This window comes from Mus pahari, chromosome 22 (genome assembly GCF_900095145.1).
Source record: "Mus pahari chromosome 22, PAHARI_EIJ_v1.1, whole genome shotgun sequence".
NCBI lineage: Eukaryota > Metazoa > Chordata > Mammalia > Rodentia > Muridae > Mus > Mus pahari.
In genome coordinates this window covers 27,879,821-27,897,519 of record NC_034611.1, presented here as the reverse complement: position 1 = coordinate 27,897,519, position 17,699 = coordinate 27,879,821, and the positions used below count along the sequence as shown (strand labels likewise).

Sequence of the window (17,699 nt, the reverse complement as noted above, 5' to 3'; positions counted from 1 at the left end):
CCAGCACAGCACAGCACAGCACAGCACAGCACAGCACAGCACAGCACAGCCTAGCACAACCCAGCCCAGCCCAGCACAGCACAGCACAGCACAGTCCAGCACAGCACAGCACAGCCCAGCCCAGCACAGCACAGCACAGTCCAGCACAGTCNAGCACAGCACAGCACAGCACAGCCTAGCACAACCCAGCACAGCACAACCCAGCACAGCCCAGCACAGTCCAGTCCAGTGCAGCCCAGCATAGTCCAGCCCAGCCCAGCACAGCTCAGCCCAGCACAGCACAGCCCACCAGCCCAGCCCAGCATAGTCCAGCCCAGCTCAGCCCAGCACAGTCCAGCTCAGCACAGCTCAGCCCAGCACAGCCCAGCCCACCAGCCCAGCCCAGCATAGTCCAGCCCAGCTCAGCCCAGCACAGTCCAGCCCAGCACAGCCCAGCACAGTCCAGCCCAGCACAGCCCAGCACAGCCCAGCACAGTCCAGCCCAGCACAGCCCAGCACAGTCCAGCACAGTCCAGCCCAGTGCAGCCCAGCCCAGCCCAGCCCAGTGCAGCCCAGTCCAGCCCAGCATAGTCTAGCCCAGCTCAGCCCAGCCCAGCCCAGCCCAGCCCAGCACAGCACAGCACAGCACAGCACAGCACAGCACAGCACAGCCCAACCCAGTGCAGCCCAGCCCAGCCCAGCACAGCCCAGTCCAGCACGGCACAGCACAGCACAGCCCAACCCAGTGCAGCCCAGCACAGCCCAGCCCAGCACAAGGGGCTTCTCTCAAACATGTATTAACAATGGTAAACTGCTCATGGTTCATCTATGTTGTTGACAATGGCAGGATTTCCTTAGTTTTGTACTAATAACAACAAACACACACATCACCTTTTTTTCTGCACTCATTTGTTGATGGATGCCCCAGGTATTTGCAAGTCTTGGCTATTTTCAATAGCCCCACAATAAACCTGGCAGTATGTTCTTTTGAAATACTGATGTCAACTCCTTTAGCTGCACGTATGCAGTTGTGGGACTGAGAACACAAACACTGTTAGATCTCACATGTAGCATCTGAAAAGCTGAACTTTCAGAAACAAGGGGGTGAACAACCAGGGATGGGGGATTGGAGGGCTGTGGAGATGGTGGTCACGGGCGATACATTTTTGGTCATAAGGCAAATAAGTTCTGGGGTGTTCATGTATAATGTGATGATCATAGTTAGTAATAGTGTATGCTTGAAATAAAAGTGGAACAATAGCAGCATGTGGCTGAACTTCATTTGTTCTACAGAATATGAACATTTAGTTCTGTTTCATTTGCTGATTCCGACAAACGCTTTGAAATACTATGAATGGAGAGGAGGCTCAGAAGTTAAGAACATTTCCTGCTCTAGCAGAGGACTACGACTAAGTTCCCCGCGTCCCCATTAGGTGGCTTGCAACTGCCTGTAATTCTAGCTCTAGGGAGCCCGATGTCTCTCGGAACTATGCAGGTACCTGCACACACTCAGCAGACATACATACATACATACGTGTATATGTATTCATATGAACATGAATAAGCATATATAAGCCCCTTTTTTTAAAAAGCTTTTAAATACTAGGAAAAACAGGTTCATTTTGCCTGTTTTCATAGGATAAGTTCTCCTCTCATGGCAGGCCAAGGAGAACTTCATGGGAGCGCACTGACAGATGGAATGTTTCCCTGTTAGGTGACAGGGTAGCTCATTGCTATAGTGTGCTAAGACTGTTCCAGGGCCAGATTCAATATTTAGCACACAAAAAGGAATGAAAAGAGAAAAAAAAAGCTCGTTCAAATAAAATAGACATAACATCAAGGAAAGAAATAATAGGGAAACAATAAAATAATAAGAAATAATTAAAAATTAAATTAAAATAATAAGAAAATAATAAAAAAAATTTTTGTCATACATTATATATAAATTTCCATCTATTTTTAACTATATAAAATGACAACATACAGCCAAATTAGAACTACGAAAATGACAAATAAGCTCATATGAATGATTCATGATAAAGCATATTCAGGATGTTTACAGACGGTGGAACTGTAGGAGAGCTGACTGTAGCAATACAATAAGAACCTTGGTCTCCGGTCAATTGCAGATATTCAGACGTGGGCACTGAGCAAAGCTAAGAGTTTGATTATCTATGGTAAGTCAACAACAACAACACAACAAAACAAATACTACAGTAGAATTTACATTGATTAGAATTTTCTACTCCTTGCGATCACTTGACAGAATACATAGGAAACCCTGTCCCAGAAAGCCATGCGGAAGACATTTGATAGTTTGTGAGCTAAGTATATGAGAAGAACAGCCACTTTTTTGGAGTATAAAACTTCAATGGTTAAGTGCCCCCTGCATTAACATCTACAGTGCTGCCAGCTGTGCCTTCTGAGCTGCCTCACAGCTTTGGAAATCTGACTTGTTACCTGTGACTTGGGGAGTCATAGCATCCGACTCAAAGTAACCACAGGACCAAAAGAAAATAAAGACTGCATAATCATCCACCGAAATGTGCAAAGGTAGTAGTTTATTATTATGTAATTGTGATGTTCTGACTATAGACTGGTTAAGAAATAGCTGGCAGCCCTTGGCAATGTCAAGGCATTGCTAATTTGCTTAACAAAAATACACTATATTACAAAATTATCTCCTCTGTTACAAGTATGTGTTGTTGCTCTTTTCTTTTTTTAATGCTTCTTGGTTATTTTAATTTTTGATAGAGGAGTTTCACTCTGTAACTCAAGCTGTCCTCAAACTCATGGCAACTCTCCAAGCACTGTCTCTCAATAGCTTTGTGTTAAAGGCGTGAACCATCACACCCAGCATTTTTTCAGTGTTTTAAAAAGGGAAGTTTTAGACTGGGCGTTGTGGCTCGTGCCTTTAATCCCACCATTCGGAGGCTGAGGCAGGTGGATTTCTGAGAGTTCAAGGCTAACCTGGTCTATAAAGTGAGTTTCCAGACAGCCAAGGCTATTCCCAGACAGGGAAAAAACCCTGTCTCAAAAAATAAGAGACATTTGTTCATATTAACAGTTCCCCTAAAAAGGAAATAAATGTAATTTATAATTAATGTCCTGATGTGGGAAAGTATATTTACAACAACCCGGTGTCACTGGCAAAACTGGGCATGACCTTGGACTGTGTGAGAGAGGAGATGCCAAGACCCCTCCTCTCAGCTCTCCTCCTGACAGCCACATTCTCTCTGGTGCACTTAAACCATTTGACTGACGACTCACTGTTGTTGTAAAAACAAGACCCAGGCACTGTGTTGACTGCCTCTGAAACTGGAGCAAACTAGTCAGAAGCACCCTGACTATCAGCTGAGCCACCACAACACCCACACTTTCCAGGACCAGGGCCACTATTCAGTGGCTCTCCAGGACTCAGAGCCACTTCAGCCTGAGCAATATGCTGGAAACTGCAGAGCTGTGCTTCAATGTGGACCACGGCTACCTGGAGGGCCTGGTGCGAGGATGCAAAGCCAGCCTCCTCACCCAGCAGGACTATGTCAACCTAGTGCAGTGTGAGACCTTGGAAGGTAAGCCTCTCACCTCATCCCATTAAGGCAAAGGAACAAACAGGATGTAACTCTCTGGAAGGAAGGGAAGGAGCTGTGCTCTCCTGGGCAGAAGTCCTGGAGAGGGTCTTGGTCCTGGAGTTCAGATGCCCAGAGGCCTGTGGTTTAGGGACCTTGGTGGTGAGAAGTAAAATATCTCTGTTTGCCATATTGTCTACATGCAATTTAATATTTCCTTCCATTCTAAGGTATTTAATTATACTTTAAAGTACTGTGTTTCCTTTGTCCTATCTATTTTTATCCACGTAATTACAAACATTATTTAGCAAGAACCTTCACCAGCCTACTTAGAGTCTATGTAGAAAAAAAAAAAAAGAAACAGATAATATGTTTGGCTTGGAGAGATTTTTGTCTAGCTCCAGTTTTTCAGTAATGATTGGAGAATTTGTTTGAGATTTGCCTTTAGCTGAAGGGCAAGAGGAAAGGAAAAGCCAGCAGTGTGGGGGATCTACTGTGTGTTAAAATCCTGACCTTGACTTCTGCTACATCTAAGTTAGTGACCTGGTTTCTCCAAGCCCCTGAGCCTCGAAAGTCCTCCCATAGGCACCTGGTAATAATTCCTATTTAGTTACTAAGGGAAGAATAGTGAAGCACTCAGTAAATGATAATTTCCCTTAATTGACATTTTTCTCAAACGTTAACCAAGAATATATATCAGCAACCATTTTCTTAATAAAAACAGCTTCGCTTATTCATTTTGAGAGATGTCTAGATTATTCTAGATGTAAGTAAGTACTAAGGGGAAAAAAAGTTTAGAAAAGGAATTAATTAGTAGATGTGGAAGGGAACAAACCATATTTAAAAAAAAAACAAACTGACAGTGACTTTTCTGGCTTCCTTGTAAGGCTGAGGGGAACTGGGATCACAATTGTATGGTTGTGACTAGTTACAGCCAGAGTTAAATGCCCAAGGTGAGATCAACCTTGCTTTGCCCTTGATTTTTTTTTTTTTTTTTTTGTATACATAGATCTTTCAGATGACAATTCTATTGACTACAAACAATGATACATAATTCCAAATACAGCATACTCAGTTAGGAGTGTGGTGACCAGGAAATGTTAATTACTTATAGAAATGCATGTCTAAATTAAAGGAGGGGGAAAACAGGAACCTTAACCCATGGCAGAATACTTACTCAGAGAGAAGTCAGCTGTTTGGATAAATTTTTTATAGTTTTGAGTGAAGCCTCTACAAGCAGTAAAAATGCTAATTTAAATCCAAGCAACCACTAAGATGTCTTTGTGACAGCAAACACATACTGCTCATACAAGGATTCAGAGAGAATCAAAGAAGTTGTATGAAAGTCAGAGAAATAATTCTAGGACAGAAAATGCAAAGAGGCTACAAATCAAGACTTAAAAGTTACCACCAGGACCAGCGAGATGGCTCAGTGGTTAAGAGTAAGTTCCGCTCTGACGGAGGACCTGAATTCAGTTCACAGCATCCCCACTGGACACCTCACAGCCATCTAATATCGCCAGCTCCAGGGGCATCTGATGCCCCAAAAGCACCTGCACTCACGTGCAGATAACCACCCCCTTACATACATATACACATAATTTAAATTTAATTTAATTTTTTTTTTAAGCTACAAGACTTTTTGCCATGGGGAATTTTAACCAAAAGATTCCATTGAAAGTAAAAGGGAAGAAGGGAGTGTATATAGCATATATCTGGCCCCAGAATAGTCACCTAGCTGTAGTTGAATTTAGTATGTTTAACGTCAAGAAAAAAATTCAGACCCATTTGGAGACCTCAGGATGCTTCTGTATGTTTCCCCCACACATAACTTCCCAAACTATGCTAAGGGGCAGTGGACCACCTGACAGAATCCCTGAATCCTAGTTAAGAAACCCTGACACATGCATCATTGCTTTATAATAATTAAACTTTCTGATTGTCTCTCTCTTTCTTTTCAATATGCATCGTTTTCGATTATTAAGTTTCCAGGTATCTATGCACAGACTCAGAAAGACAGGCTGACCCAACAGAATCTCATGATAGCTTATAGGGATTGCCTCCACCCATACCTGAAGATACCCAGAAATACTGACAATCAAAAATCAGTAAACCACATGTGAGTTATCATAGATGCAGAAAATTCAAATAAGAAAACTTATAAATAATTTTTTTTGTTTTTTGAGACAAGGTTTCTCTGTATAACCCTGACTGTTCTGGAACTCACTCTGTAGACCAGGCTGGCCTCGAACTCAGAAACCTGCCTATCTCTGCCTCCCAAGCGCTGGGTTTAAAGACACGCGCTGCCACTGCAGCGTGTACATGTGTGTGTGTGTGTGTGTGTGTGTGTGTATCTGTGTGTGTGTGTGTGTGTGTGTGTGTGTGTCCATTTGTATACATGAGTGTATGCCACATGTATGTAGGTGTCCACAGAGGTCAAAAGAGAGCATGGGATGCCTTGGAGCTCTCCAAGCAGAAGGGTGAGCACCACCTTATACAATGAGAACTAAGATACAGCCCCCCCCCCAAGCACTCTTAACCTTTGAACCTCATCTCAAGCTGCTTAGTTAAGACCTCTTTGCCTTGAAAAGGTGAGGATGCTGAGGCTCAGGATGACTGTGATCAAACTACAGGCCAGCAACAACAGAAAATAGAGCTCTCAGAGTCTCTTTGTGCACTACACTTCTACTCTGAAGTACATAACATCTACCAGGAACCATGGCTCAGTGGTAGAGTGTTTACCACCTGCCCAGCCATGCATGCATAAAGCTCTCCAACAACACACACCCAGAGCACAAACACAGCCATGATGTTTTGATGTCAATTCTGGTTTGCTGATAGAAACAATACAGACTGCCTACTTGGTTCATTTCTAGAACGTTAGGAATTAAATAGCTCCGAAAAGAAATGTATTTGTTCCTTCTGTGGATATGCAGGTGCCTCCGGAGCTAATTCGGGATTAAGAATCAGTCAAGGGCACTTGCTGGGATGTAAATTAAGGACATGGGGACTTCTGTTTACTTCAGTGGAGAATGCACTATATAAACTGTGGATAAAGAAGAGAAGCTGGAGCTCTGCTCTCACAGCAAGATGTTGAAGCAGGTGCATTTTGCAAAAGAAAAGCTAACTTGGCAAAGGCTAATTTTGTTTCACTGTTTTAAAGCCTGTCTAAACATTTTAAAGCCTGTTTAATCATCTTCTGATGTGATAGCAACTCACTGTTCGAAAAAGAACACAAAGTATTTCAAGCAAGTTTAGAAGGCACACAATAAAATTGTCCAGGAAAACTTTAGGGGTCTTCATATTCAGGATGGTACAGGCTTGTGAGTGTAACTGAGCAAATGTGCTCAGAAATACTCACCCATTCCAAGTCTGACCCTGACTAATGCAAGCACGAAGTAGTCATGAGAGCCATTGAGTCAGTCTTTCCCGGGAACAAAAGAAGGAAGCTATTACTGTGTTAAGAGCTAACACATTATTTTCAGAATCTCTACTGCAAATACTTGTGCAAATAGTCTTAGCTCTTAGAAAACAACAAGATGGAGACAGTAATACCTGAAGTTTAGTAATGAATAATATTTTTCTGAGCAAGATGAAAATATGTGCTGGCTCTGCTGTCTTGTCTAGACAAGACTCTAGATAAGATGTTCCCATTGCTCGCTTTGCCACAGAAGAGAATGCAAGCCACGCTTGTTACAGTCATAACAGTTGGGTCTTTTTAAAAGGGCTGATCTCTAGTCTTTCTCCATCTGTACCTTCAAATAGAAACTAATTCAGCCACTTTTACACGAAACCCTTTCTAGCTAGGGCCAAAGAAGTAAACATGGATAAGATATAGTGCCTGCCTTAAAAGGTCTCTCCTTCTAGAAAATGAAATGGCTAAAATAAGTAAATTCTTAAGAAGGGAAGGGCAGTGGAGAAGATCTCATCAACATTCCAAATACATAAAAACAGTGCCTGGGAACTCCACATCCCCTCAGATTGACCCTCATGTGAGAAGACGTGTGTGCAAATATTCCTCACTGTGATACTTTTTGGAACAGCAAAAGATGGATGTGGTGTTGGTTACTTTTCTATTGCTGTGATAAAATACAGTGACCAGGGCAAATTAAAGAAGGAAGGGTTTATTGGATGTTCTGGTTCCAGAGAGATGAGCCCATGATAGCAGAGGCATGGCAGCTAGAACTGAAGCTGAGAGCTTACATTCTGAACACCAAACAGAAAGCAGAGAAAGAGAGTGAGAAATGGCACTAAGGCTTTGAAACCTCAGAGCTCATCACCCAGTGAAGTACTTCCTCCAGCAAGGACACATGTCCTTAGGTTCCCTTAACAATGCCACCCACCATCTTGGGGACCAGCTAGTCACTTGCCGAAGCCTATGAGGAATAGTCTAATCCAAACCTCCACAGGTGCCACACAAAGGTCCACCGGTAGGACATTCTTATCATTGAATATTCTACCGCTGGGAAAAATGAAAACCCAAAGAAGCAAGTCCAAGAGAGTGGAAGTGAAAGACCACCAAGGCACATGAAGTGAGCTAAGCAAAGCAAGTTTCATGTAGTGTGCTATGTCTTGGCCTCTTAAAAGGTGATAGGTCTTTTTTTAAATGTCTTAAGAAATTAAAAAAAAAAATTATGTAGATGCAAATAATGTGTAAGGATTTAAAGGAAACTAAATATAAGTATTATAATAATTACCCAAAGACAAAAATGAGTGCCGGATGTGTGTGAATGTGGTAGATAAGAAATATTAAAATTTTTCCTTGTATACACACACACACACACACACACACACACACACACACACACACAAATTAAAGAATACATTCTGTGACAAAGGGGAAAACTACATATAGGAGATAGGCTGTTATTCCATAGACTTTTTCTGAACCATTGCACATAATTTGTGCCTCTCATTCTAGCACTTAGATTTGTTTTGAATTTAGAATGTATACACAACACTGCCATTCTTCCAAAGCATATTGGCGGCTTCGACTAGGCCACAGTGTCAGCTGACCTCTGCCTGTCCTTCTTTCAAGCTTCAAGTCCAAAACATTTTCACTATTTTAGACAGATTCCTTCATTCACAAATTCCCTTCATCTGATTTTCCTGGAAAATGTCTGTTCCTATCTAGCTAAAGATATCGTTAGTAAAGAAAAAAATCACTAAAAATTAAAAATACAAAAATGGTTACAATTTATGCATGAAAGTAAACCAAACTTGAAACAGTATTTGAAGAATGCTTACCCGGATGGCCTTGGAGGAAGGCTTAAGACACATAAGCATTCTGGACAGTTGGGGAAGCCAGTGACTTACAAGAAAACAAAAGGCAAGTGAGTCAGTCTGGTGGTAGCATTGCAATAACTAGTCCATGTTTGGGTTGAAGAAAATGTTGATGTGTGTTGGAAGTCAGATTATGACAATAAGGATGCTCAACATGACACTGGACAAGAGTCATGCCTGTGTCCAGCAACAGACTTGCTGGCATGAAAAACATGAACATACCACCCCTCCAGGCCTCAGTCTCTTGGTCTACGAAATAAGGGTCAAGGAAAAGTTAAGTGATAACAGGGATTAAAATCATATTATTAGTGGTAAAACACTTTATGCATTCTATAAATCTTATTTTAAAATCCTTAAGACACCCGGTGGCTCTTGTAAGTCACTTGTACAAGCATGGCATGATGGAAACAGTTCTTAACAAGGTGTAAATTCTATACTAGAAGCTCCTTAACAGCAAAGAGCCTAAGAAATTCAATTAACCGATTGATACACGAGTCTGAGTGTCAGATGATCCTCCGAAATAAGAAAAGGTAAGAGTGGAAGTCAATGAAGCGATCTGGAAGATGCCTATGATTCCAGCAGTTGGGAGGCTCGGGCAGAAGGGTCTTGAGTTTAAGCTACTCTAACCTGCATTTGCAAAACTCTAAGACCCTAGAAAGGGAGTTAGGAGGAAGCCAAAGGGAAAGAGTGGGAGAGGGGAGTAGGAGGGGGGAAAGGGAGGGGGAGGAGAGAAGGAAGGGGGAGAGAGAAGAGAGAAGGAATGGAGGAAGAAAGAGAGAGGGGGAAGATTTGACATGCTAAAGAGAATTACAAAGTTTTAATACTGTGTGAATATTAAGCTAGCAAAATAGAGGAAGAAGTGCCTGGCTTTATACATACTAATTACTTTTTTCATTGTTGTGACAAAATGTCTAATATACAGGACTTAAAGAAAGCCTTAGTGAATCTCATAGCCTTGGGGACAACCAGTCTACCTTGGCATAGAAGGCACAGTGTGTCAGTCCATGATGAAGGAGCTTGGCTGAGGTCTGTTCCCGTCTTTATGGATCAGAAGCAGAGGAAAGACTGGCGTAGAGAAAGGGCTATAATCTTCCAGGTCGTCTCCCAATGGGTTTCCTAGCTGTGATCCAAATGTTCTACAATCTCCAAAACAGCACCACCAACTGTACACTAAGCATTCTAACATATGAGCCTGAGGGGGTTATTTCATATTGAAACAATAACAAATATATGTATTAAAAATCTAGATAATTATTAAATCTAATGATGAAACTGGGTATACCAGTTTTTATTCTCATTTAGAGAATAAAAATCAGTGTTCTTAGACAATTAAATTGTTTGGGATTAGGTGAATACACGGAAGAGAAAATTAACATTTTGAAGTAGTTTGTATATACTGCCTCTTCATATACTGCATTTGTGTCTTTAAAGGTGAGGACTAAACCAGAGTTACCATTTTATTTACCTCTTGGATAGCCTGCACGTATAGACACTCTCTCTCTCTCTCTCTCTCTCTCTCTCTCTCTCTCTCTCTCTCTCTCTGTTCCTCCTTCCCTCACCCCTAACTCTCTCTCTCTCTGTGTGTGTGTGTGTGTGTGTGTGTGTGTACACGCGCGCGCACTTGAGCGTGTGCACACACAGATACACTGGTGCTAGAGATAGTACTCATGCCGTGCAAGCTTTCTAATATTTTCTGGCTCAGGAAACTGAGTGAGAAAGATCAATAGGCACCCTTAAACTTGGCACTAGCAAAGTTGGAAAATGGGTTCAGTTACTTCATCCAGGCCCTTGATGGTAGGTGTGTCTAAAGGAATCTCCTTGGCATAACCTCCAAGAGAGAAGAGATCTTCCTTTTGTTTATTTGGTGGTTTGTCTGGGGTTGATGTTGTTGTTGTTGTTTGTCGGAATCTCCCTAGGATAGCCCAGGTTGGTCCCAAACTCTTGATCTCCCCATCTCAGCCTTCAGCGGACTAGGATTACAGACATGTATCAGTACACCTAGCTCTCAAATTTAAATTTTAAAAGCAGGTTCAAACAGCAAGCTTCATAAAATAAAGTAATTTTCCAAAACTATCTGCCAATCAGTGAACAGAAAGTAATGGCCCAGGTACCTGCTGCCTCACTCACTAGCCACCTAGCTTTGGATCAACCCTTTGCACCTCAGTAGAAATGTTTTACATCCTGACCATAAACATGCATTCACATTTACACATTTACAGTGGCCCACTCTGTGAGCCACTCTACCATGCGTTCAAACAACCTAATAGATTTCTTTTATTCTATTGCTGTTTGGAAGCTATTACATTAATGTAGTATATAAGGATACCACATTCTGCAAAACATCATATTTTCTCATTTAATGAGGGACAGACTACACACCACACTACCTCTACTAATAAAGTGGTAGAGTGAAGTCCCCAGAAGTGCTCTGAGGGCAGCTCCCTTGTTTCTTAGTGGCTTGGAAGATCCGTGTCTTGCTCTTTACAAAGAAATAATCTCTTAAATGACTCAGGTCCTACAGTAAAGATACCTGTTTATCCAGATGTACTTGATTGCTGACACACCTACTTGGGTGAGCATTGAGGACGATGCAATAGAAAAAATAGTGAGCCCATTTTGAAAGCTGTACCACCCTGAGCAGTTCTGCAATGTCTGTTGGATCATGTTACTGCTGGGGAAGGAAAGGGGTCTCTAACTCCATTTTCCAGGGCTTCAGCATTCCAGGATTCCTTCTGGGTCTGGAACAGAGATGTTTCACTGCAACATCTCATTGGCAGAGGAAAGGTTTGAAAGTTATTTAGCTTGAAAGAAACATATGTCACTGAGCAAAATATCATGGCTTTGAAAGGAATACCGCCACTTCTGCAGCTTCTGTTGGCAAATAATCCTCAGTAGTGAAGAAACAAGCTGCAGAATTACATAAAAGTCTGCACTGCCAAAATGACAGCCAAACAAGGCATGGCACAAAGTGTAATTGCTTAAAATTGAGTTAGAGAGGTAATTGATTCAATAAAGAGTATCTGTGATACCAAAATCTACTCAAGACACTGAAAAAGAATTCCATGCTGTGTATCTCAGCCTCTCAAGGACCACGTGATCCATCTGCCAGTTGAGCGCCACGCTCTCACAGCTCAGAGAGGCTCCCGCTGAGCCTCAGGGTAAAGGTAACGAGCTTTCCCTGTGACGACAGGTACTTATTTCCTCCGACTCAATTCTTCTGCTCTCCTACAATCTTTTCTGTACTGGCATATTAAAACTTATCTTTATGATATACATATTTTGAATAAATTAACTTTATTTTTTGTACATAAAATATAAGTATTATACATATCAGTGGAGGTACTATTTGTTTTATATATATAATATATTGTGATATAATACATATATATGCATACATATAATATATATATATATATGTATTATATCACAATATATTATATATATATGTATTCTTGTGATACATTAATCTTGAATGTTGTGGTGACAGGATTTGAAGTCAACTAAAAGATAAAGGAAAGTGCTTTTGAGGGAATTTCCATAGAGGCTCAAGTGAGAAGCAAAGACTCACTCTTCATGGGTGTAGTATTGTCCTCTGAGTGGATCCCAGACTGAATAAAAATTAGTGAGTGGAAGAAGCCAGCTAAGTACCAGCATCTCTCTCTGCTTCCTGACTGGAGACACAGTGCAAGCAGATGCCTTACCCTACCACCCCCATAACCTCCCTACCTCAATGACTCTATTGCTTCCTTATAAAAGACTTACACGTTTTATTTCATGTGCATGAGTGCTATGCATACATATATATCTGTGTACCACATGCATGCCTGGCGCACACAGAGGTCATTGGAGCCCTAAAAGAAGGCTTATGGTATGGTTGTAAACAGTACATGTGGGTGCAAGGAATTGAATCTTGGCTCTCTGGGAGAGCAACAAAAGCCTCTTCGCTGCTGAGACATCTCTTGGTTCTCTATCCTTTCTTGAGCCAGCAGCCAAAATAAACCATTTTCCTTCAAGCTACTTCTGTCAGATATTTTGTCATATTTTCAAGCAAAGTAACTAACACACACACTACATTTGTGTTGTTATTTATTTACTTGCCTTATTTGTTTATGCAGAATCTTGCTCTTTAGCCCAGGCTGGCATCAGGCCCCTAAATGCCAAGATATAACACCATGACAGGCTACCATAACGTAATACTCTAACTATTCAACATAAATTTAACCTGTGATCAGTCTACTGTGCAAAAAGCACATTGAAATTTTTACTCCTGTCTATAATGTCAACATAAATGGAGTATTGGTTTGTTTGGTTTTCTTTTTATTTGATGTTAGAGGCAGGCTCGTACTATGTAGCCTTGACTGGCCTGGAACTTACTGTGTGACTACTATGCAATGACTCACTATGAGGGCAGGCTCCTCAAACGCAGAGATCTGTCTGCCTCTGCTTCCCTCATCAGTGCTCAGATTAAAGGTGTGTACCACCACACTCAGTTTCACAGGATATACTGAGAGCTCTACTTACATATGGTCGAGTTGTTCAGTTAAGCAAATTAGCATAAACATTACCTCACATATCATTTGTTGTGAGAAGTTTTAAGACATATTCCGTTGATGATTTGAGATATAGAATCACCCATTATTTATTGTTTCCTTGTTCTGAAATAGCTATATTGATATAGTCCTCTACCAGATTTATTGTATCTTTTAACCAACACCTGTTCAACACCAAGACCCTCCAGTCCTATCCCTGGCTTTGTTATTGTGTTTAATACTGCAATAACTGTACATGTGCAAATGTCTCTTCAATGTACTGATTTCAGTGCCTTTGAGCACGCACCCAGTAATGGGGTTACTAGATTTTATGGTAGGTGTATTTTTAATTTTAACATCTCCCACTTAACTGTTCAGCAAACCACAGTGAAGAACGCGGTTTAGACCGAGGCCATGGAACTTGTATCATGGTTCATTCGCATGGTGGATCAGGAAGCAAAGAGATTAAACCAGAACCAGATGTCAACTTTGAAACCTACTCGCAGTAATTCTATTCTGTTAAATAGGCCACAGTCCCAACCTCCCAATGCAGCACTAGCAGCTGGGAACCGTGTTCAGAGATGAGTCTATGGAGTACTCAAAACACAGCAGGCGCTATGCCAGAAGTATTAGCAACCAGTTCTCAAGTTCAGATCAATGAACTTAAAGAGTTTTGTCACAGAAAATTGAGGCTTTGTAGAGTATGTGATAATGATTGCACTGACTGACAGCAAAGTACAGAATTTGAATGAGTTTAAAGTCAATTAAACATTGCTTTGAATCCCACTTTGCTTATTTTATTCTAGAAAGTAGGTTGGGATCAACAGTAACAAAATATGGCACATGGCTTCTTGAGGAAGGACAGAAAATAAAATGAAGCTGGAATTGAGTCCAATTCTCTGGCAACACAAACCATTGCCATTTGAAGAATAGTGGTGCAGAATCAATGCTTGAGTCTTAGAGCACAATACCTTCTCTTCTAGTTCTAGTATGACCTCCATATGACTCCACCATTTTGCCCTCCTCCCTGGACTTCAGTTTCATCATCTGTAACAAAAGAACACTGAAATCCAGTCACAAGGGTTGTCACCCTTTATCTATGGCAGCTCTTCCTAGTCTCTCTTTTCCTCAAGGTGGACAGAGCTTTAACATTTTCAAATTTCACAAACTACTTACAAAAGATTAAATCTGGCCCACATGAATCCATCCTTAGTGGGGGTTCTACAGAAAAACAGAACTGATAGAATTAGTGTTGTGTTGCAATAGAGAATTTCACTAGAATGGTTAATAACCCATAGGGTCTCAAGTGTTCTACAGTGACCACCATCTGCATGCTGGAAGGGCTGACAACCCATTGGTGCTCAGTCCGTGTAACTGCGCTGCTGAAGGCCTAACTGATTCCTTGAGAGTCCCCTGGTCCTGAGTTGACAAGATCACAGCAGTGGTCAACTGCAGCAATAGAAGAGACATACTTGACCAGCATACAATGAAAGCTGTCAAGCAGAGGACACGTTTCTGTGTATCTGGACCTCCACCAGAATGTGCAACATACTCTGAGGGAGAGCATTCTCCCTTTGGTTAACTTTTCATGGAAATGATCGGCCTAGGGGTCTATCTCTCACTTGACTCCAGATCCCGTTAAATTGACAGTCAAGATTAACCACTCTGGCCTCAGGGTCTGTTTGTTTACTTGCCTGCTTTTTAGCTGTAGAAATAATACTAAGTTTCTTAGATAGCTTTGGCATTCTTACAGTGTGCTTCAAAATCAGTGTTTATGTTGACCCTTTCATTTCTTTAAAGATCAACACTCTTCTCTAGTAATGTGTGCACCTCTGTTAAAGTCTAAGAAGATAGTGAGAGTGTCTCTACCTTAACGTTACCACAAGCATATCTCCAAGTTTAACTTCGCTCGGGAACGCTTCACATTTCAGATCTGAAAATTCATCTCCAGACCACGGACTATGGCAACTTCCTGGCTAATGAAACAAACCCTCTCACTGTTTCCAAAATTGACACAGAAATGAGGAAGAAGCTCTGCAGAGAGTTTGACTATTTCCGGAATCATTCCTTGGAGCCCCTGAGCACATTTCTCACCTACATGACGTAAGTGGAGCTCTGCTAAAACCCAGTGTGGTGGATGGTGACCCCTAACAGTTATAAGAGGGCCAGTGGGTCTGAGTATGTGTGACAGACCTTCATATGGTCTGTAATTTTGAATACATAGAGATTTTAGCAACTGGTAAATTTACAACCTAGTTTTTTGATAGAGAAGACATCATGACTATTAAGCAGATGTGAGGTGGTGGTAACCCTCATGTATAGTGTTTTTGTTTTAATGAATACTCAGTGTGGCTAATGCTTGAAGTGTGACTCTTTTTATATCACTTATAGGGTTGGGGAAGACATTGCAAATTGCTCTAAAGGTCTGGTCCCTTGCTCCCAGTTCAAGTGCCTCTTGGCATAGACGCACATGCTATAGTCTCTTATTGGTGGTTTCAATTTGTCAATGTGTGTGCTCCTCATTCTAAAGGAAATTACAATTCTCACATAGTAATAAGTGGTACTTAAACTATACCAGTGCTCACAGGAGCCATTTGAACTAGCTTTGTACCACTCTAGTTATCCCAACTAAAAACAAAGACTTAAAATGGATATGCTGTATATTGTACAGATCAAATTCAATTATAAGGTACAATGTTATAACTAGTAGACCTAAGTTCTATACAAGTGCTTGGTACTCAGGCATGTGATGCATTCATAGAAAGATAATGCATATGCTGAGTTGTATGGATCAAAAAGTAAAAAAAAAAAAAGAATGAAATGAAAACACAGGACTTTGTATGTGGCACTGTGTTTAGCAATAGACAGAAATAAGAAAAATGTTAATGAATCAAATAAAGTGAGCATTGGGGTGCATGTAAGAAGGGCCTGGAAGAAAACTATGGAGCTAGGTTCTGAGGAACAGGTATAAAGGTGAGGGCAGATGAGCAAATGGCAGAGGAGCCTTCTAAAGGGGCAGTTGGACCCCTTCCTCTATGACTATAAAATGACAACGGTGCTACAGTACTGTAGCACCTCCATCATCCCTTCTTCTGTTCTGCAAATATCATCAGCTCTGAACTTAGTCTCCTGACTGAAGAGTGGAACTAGGGGTACCCAAAATGTCTGCTGAGCTGATCACAACTGGATGGCACTGTGCCTTGTTGTTGATTGCCCTGGTGATGCTTGTATTTGATGTCCATTTTGTTAGCTCAAGAGGGGCTGTCCCGATGAGGCGTGGATCATGTACTCAGGTGATTTTATCTGAACTGTCTTTCCATTTTAACTGGTCAAATAAAAGCTAGAGCCTCTGATTGGGCAGTGGAAGGGAAGGTGGGGCTGGAGGTTTTAGAGACAGGGGGGGGGGAGGGGAGAGGAAAGAGGAGGAGACAAAGGAAAGAAAGGAAGACAGAGGAAGAGGAGTTGGAAAGAAGATGGAACAGAGAAGTCACAAGTACCAATGGATCTCATAGCTGGGGAATAGAGTAGTGTGGTAAATCTGAAATCTAGGTGTGCAGCTTATAAATATTGTAACTGAGCTGTGTGGTTTTTGCATGGGCTTATTGGGGTTGGAGATTTACTGCAACGGTACCTGACTTTGGACTGAAGCGAAAATGTGTCAGAAAGACTTCTCACATTATATGAGATATGTATTTGAATCTAAAAAAATGGCAACTCGAAAATACTCCTCAGAAACAGAACTACATCCCAAGCTTAGAATGAGCAAATCAATGTGACCTTTCTGCCGTTGGTACTGGACAAGACCAACAATGACTGTGTTGTGATATTGAAGGATCAACTACGCTTCAAGAATAATATTGTCAAGAAAAAAATATGGCTGAGTAGGGTGTGCAGTAGGAGAGTACTCTTCAACCTGGGAAAAACCCTGGGCTCTGTGACCCACATTTCATAAAAGGAGGAAGAAAGAGGGAGGGAGAGGGGGAGCGATGAAGAGGAGAGGAGGAGAATGAAAAACCAACAGGCACAATTATAACTTTCCTGGAGTTCAGAAACACATAAAAATTGCCTTATTCTAATACCCCTTTAATCCTCACCCAGTTCTTCTCTCCAGTGTAACCACTTCTTAATTTCTTATGTGTTTTTTCACAAAAATATTTACAAGCAAGTGTGTCTAATAACACATGCCCTAACCATCCCTCCGTATTTCAGATGTATACAGACAGAATCTTTCCTTCTGGGCCTCTCCCTCTCCCTCTCCCCCTCTCTCTGTGTATTTGTTGTGTGTGACTCTCTCTCTCTCTCTCTCTCTCTCTCTCTCTCTCTCTCTCTCTCTCTCTCT

The 17,699-nt window shown here is 41.5% G+C and overlaps 1 protein-coding gene across 1 annotated transcript in view; it reads left to right on the top strand.

Moving 5' to 3' along the window:
- The first annotated feature begins 3,313 nt into the window (after positions 1-3,313).
- Positions 3,314-17,699, top strand: part of Atp6v0d2 (ATPase H+ transporting V0 subunit d2) — a 46,636-nt gene continuing 32,250 nt past the window's right edge. The window contains exons 1-2 of the mRNA XM_021222277.1: positions 3,314-3,551; positions 15,292-15,463. Of these exons, the coding sequence (XP_021077936.1) occupies positions 3,422-3,551; positions 15,292-15,463 (302 nt within the window). The 5' untranslated portion in view covers positions 3,314-3,421. The remainder of the gene's footprint in view (positions 3,552-15,291; positions 15,464-17,699) is intronic.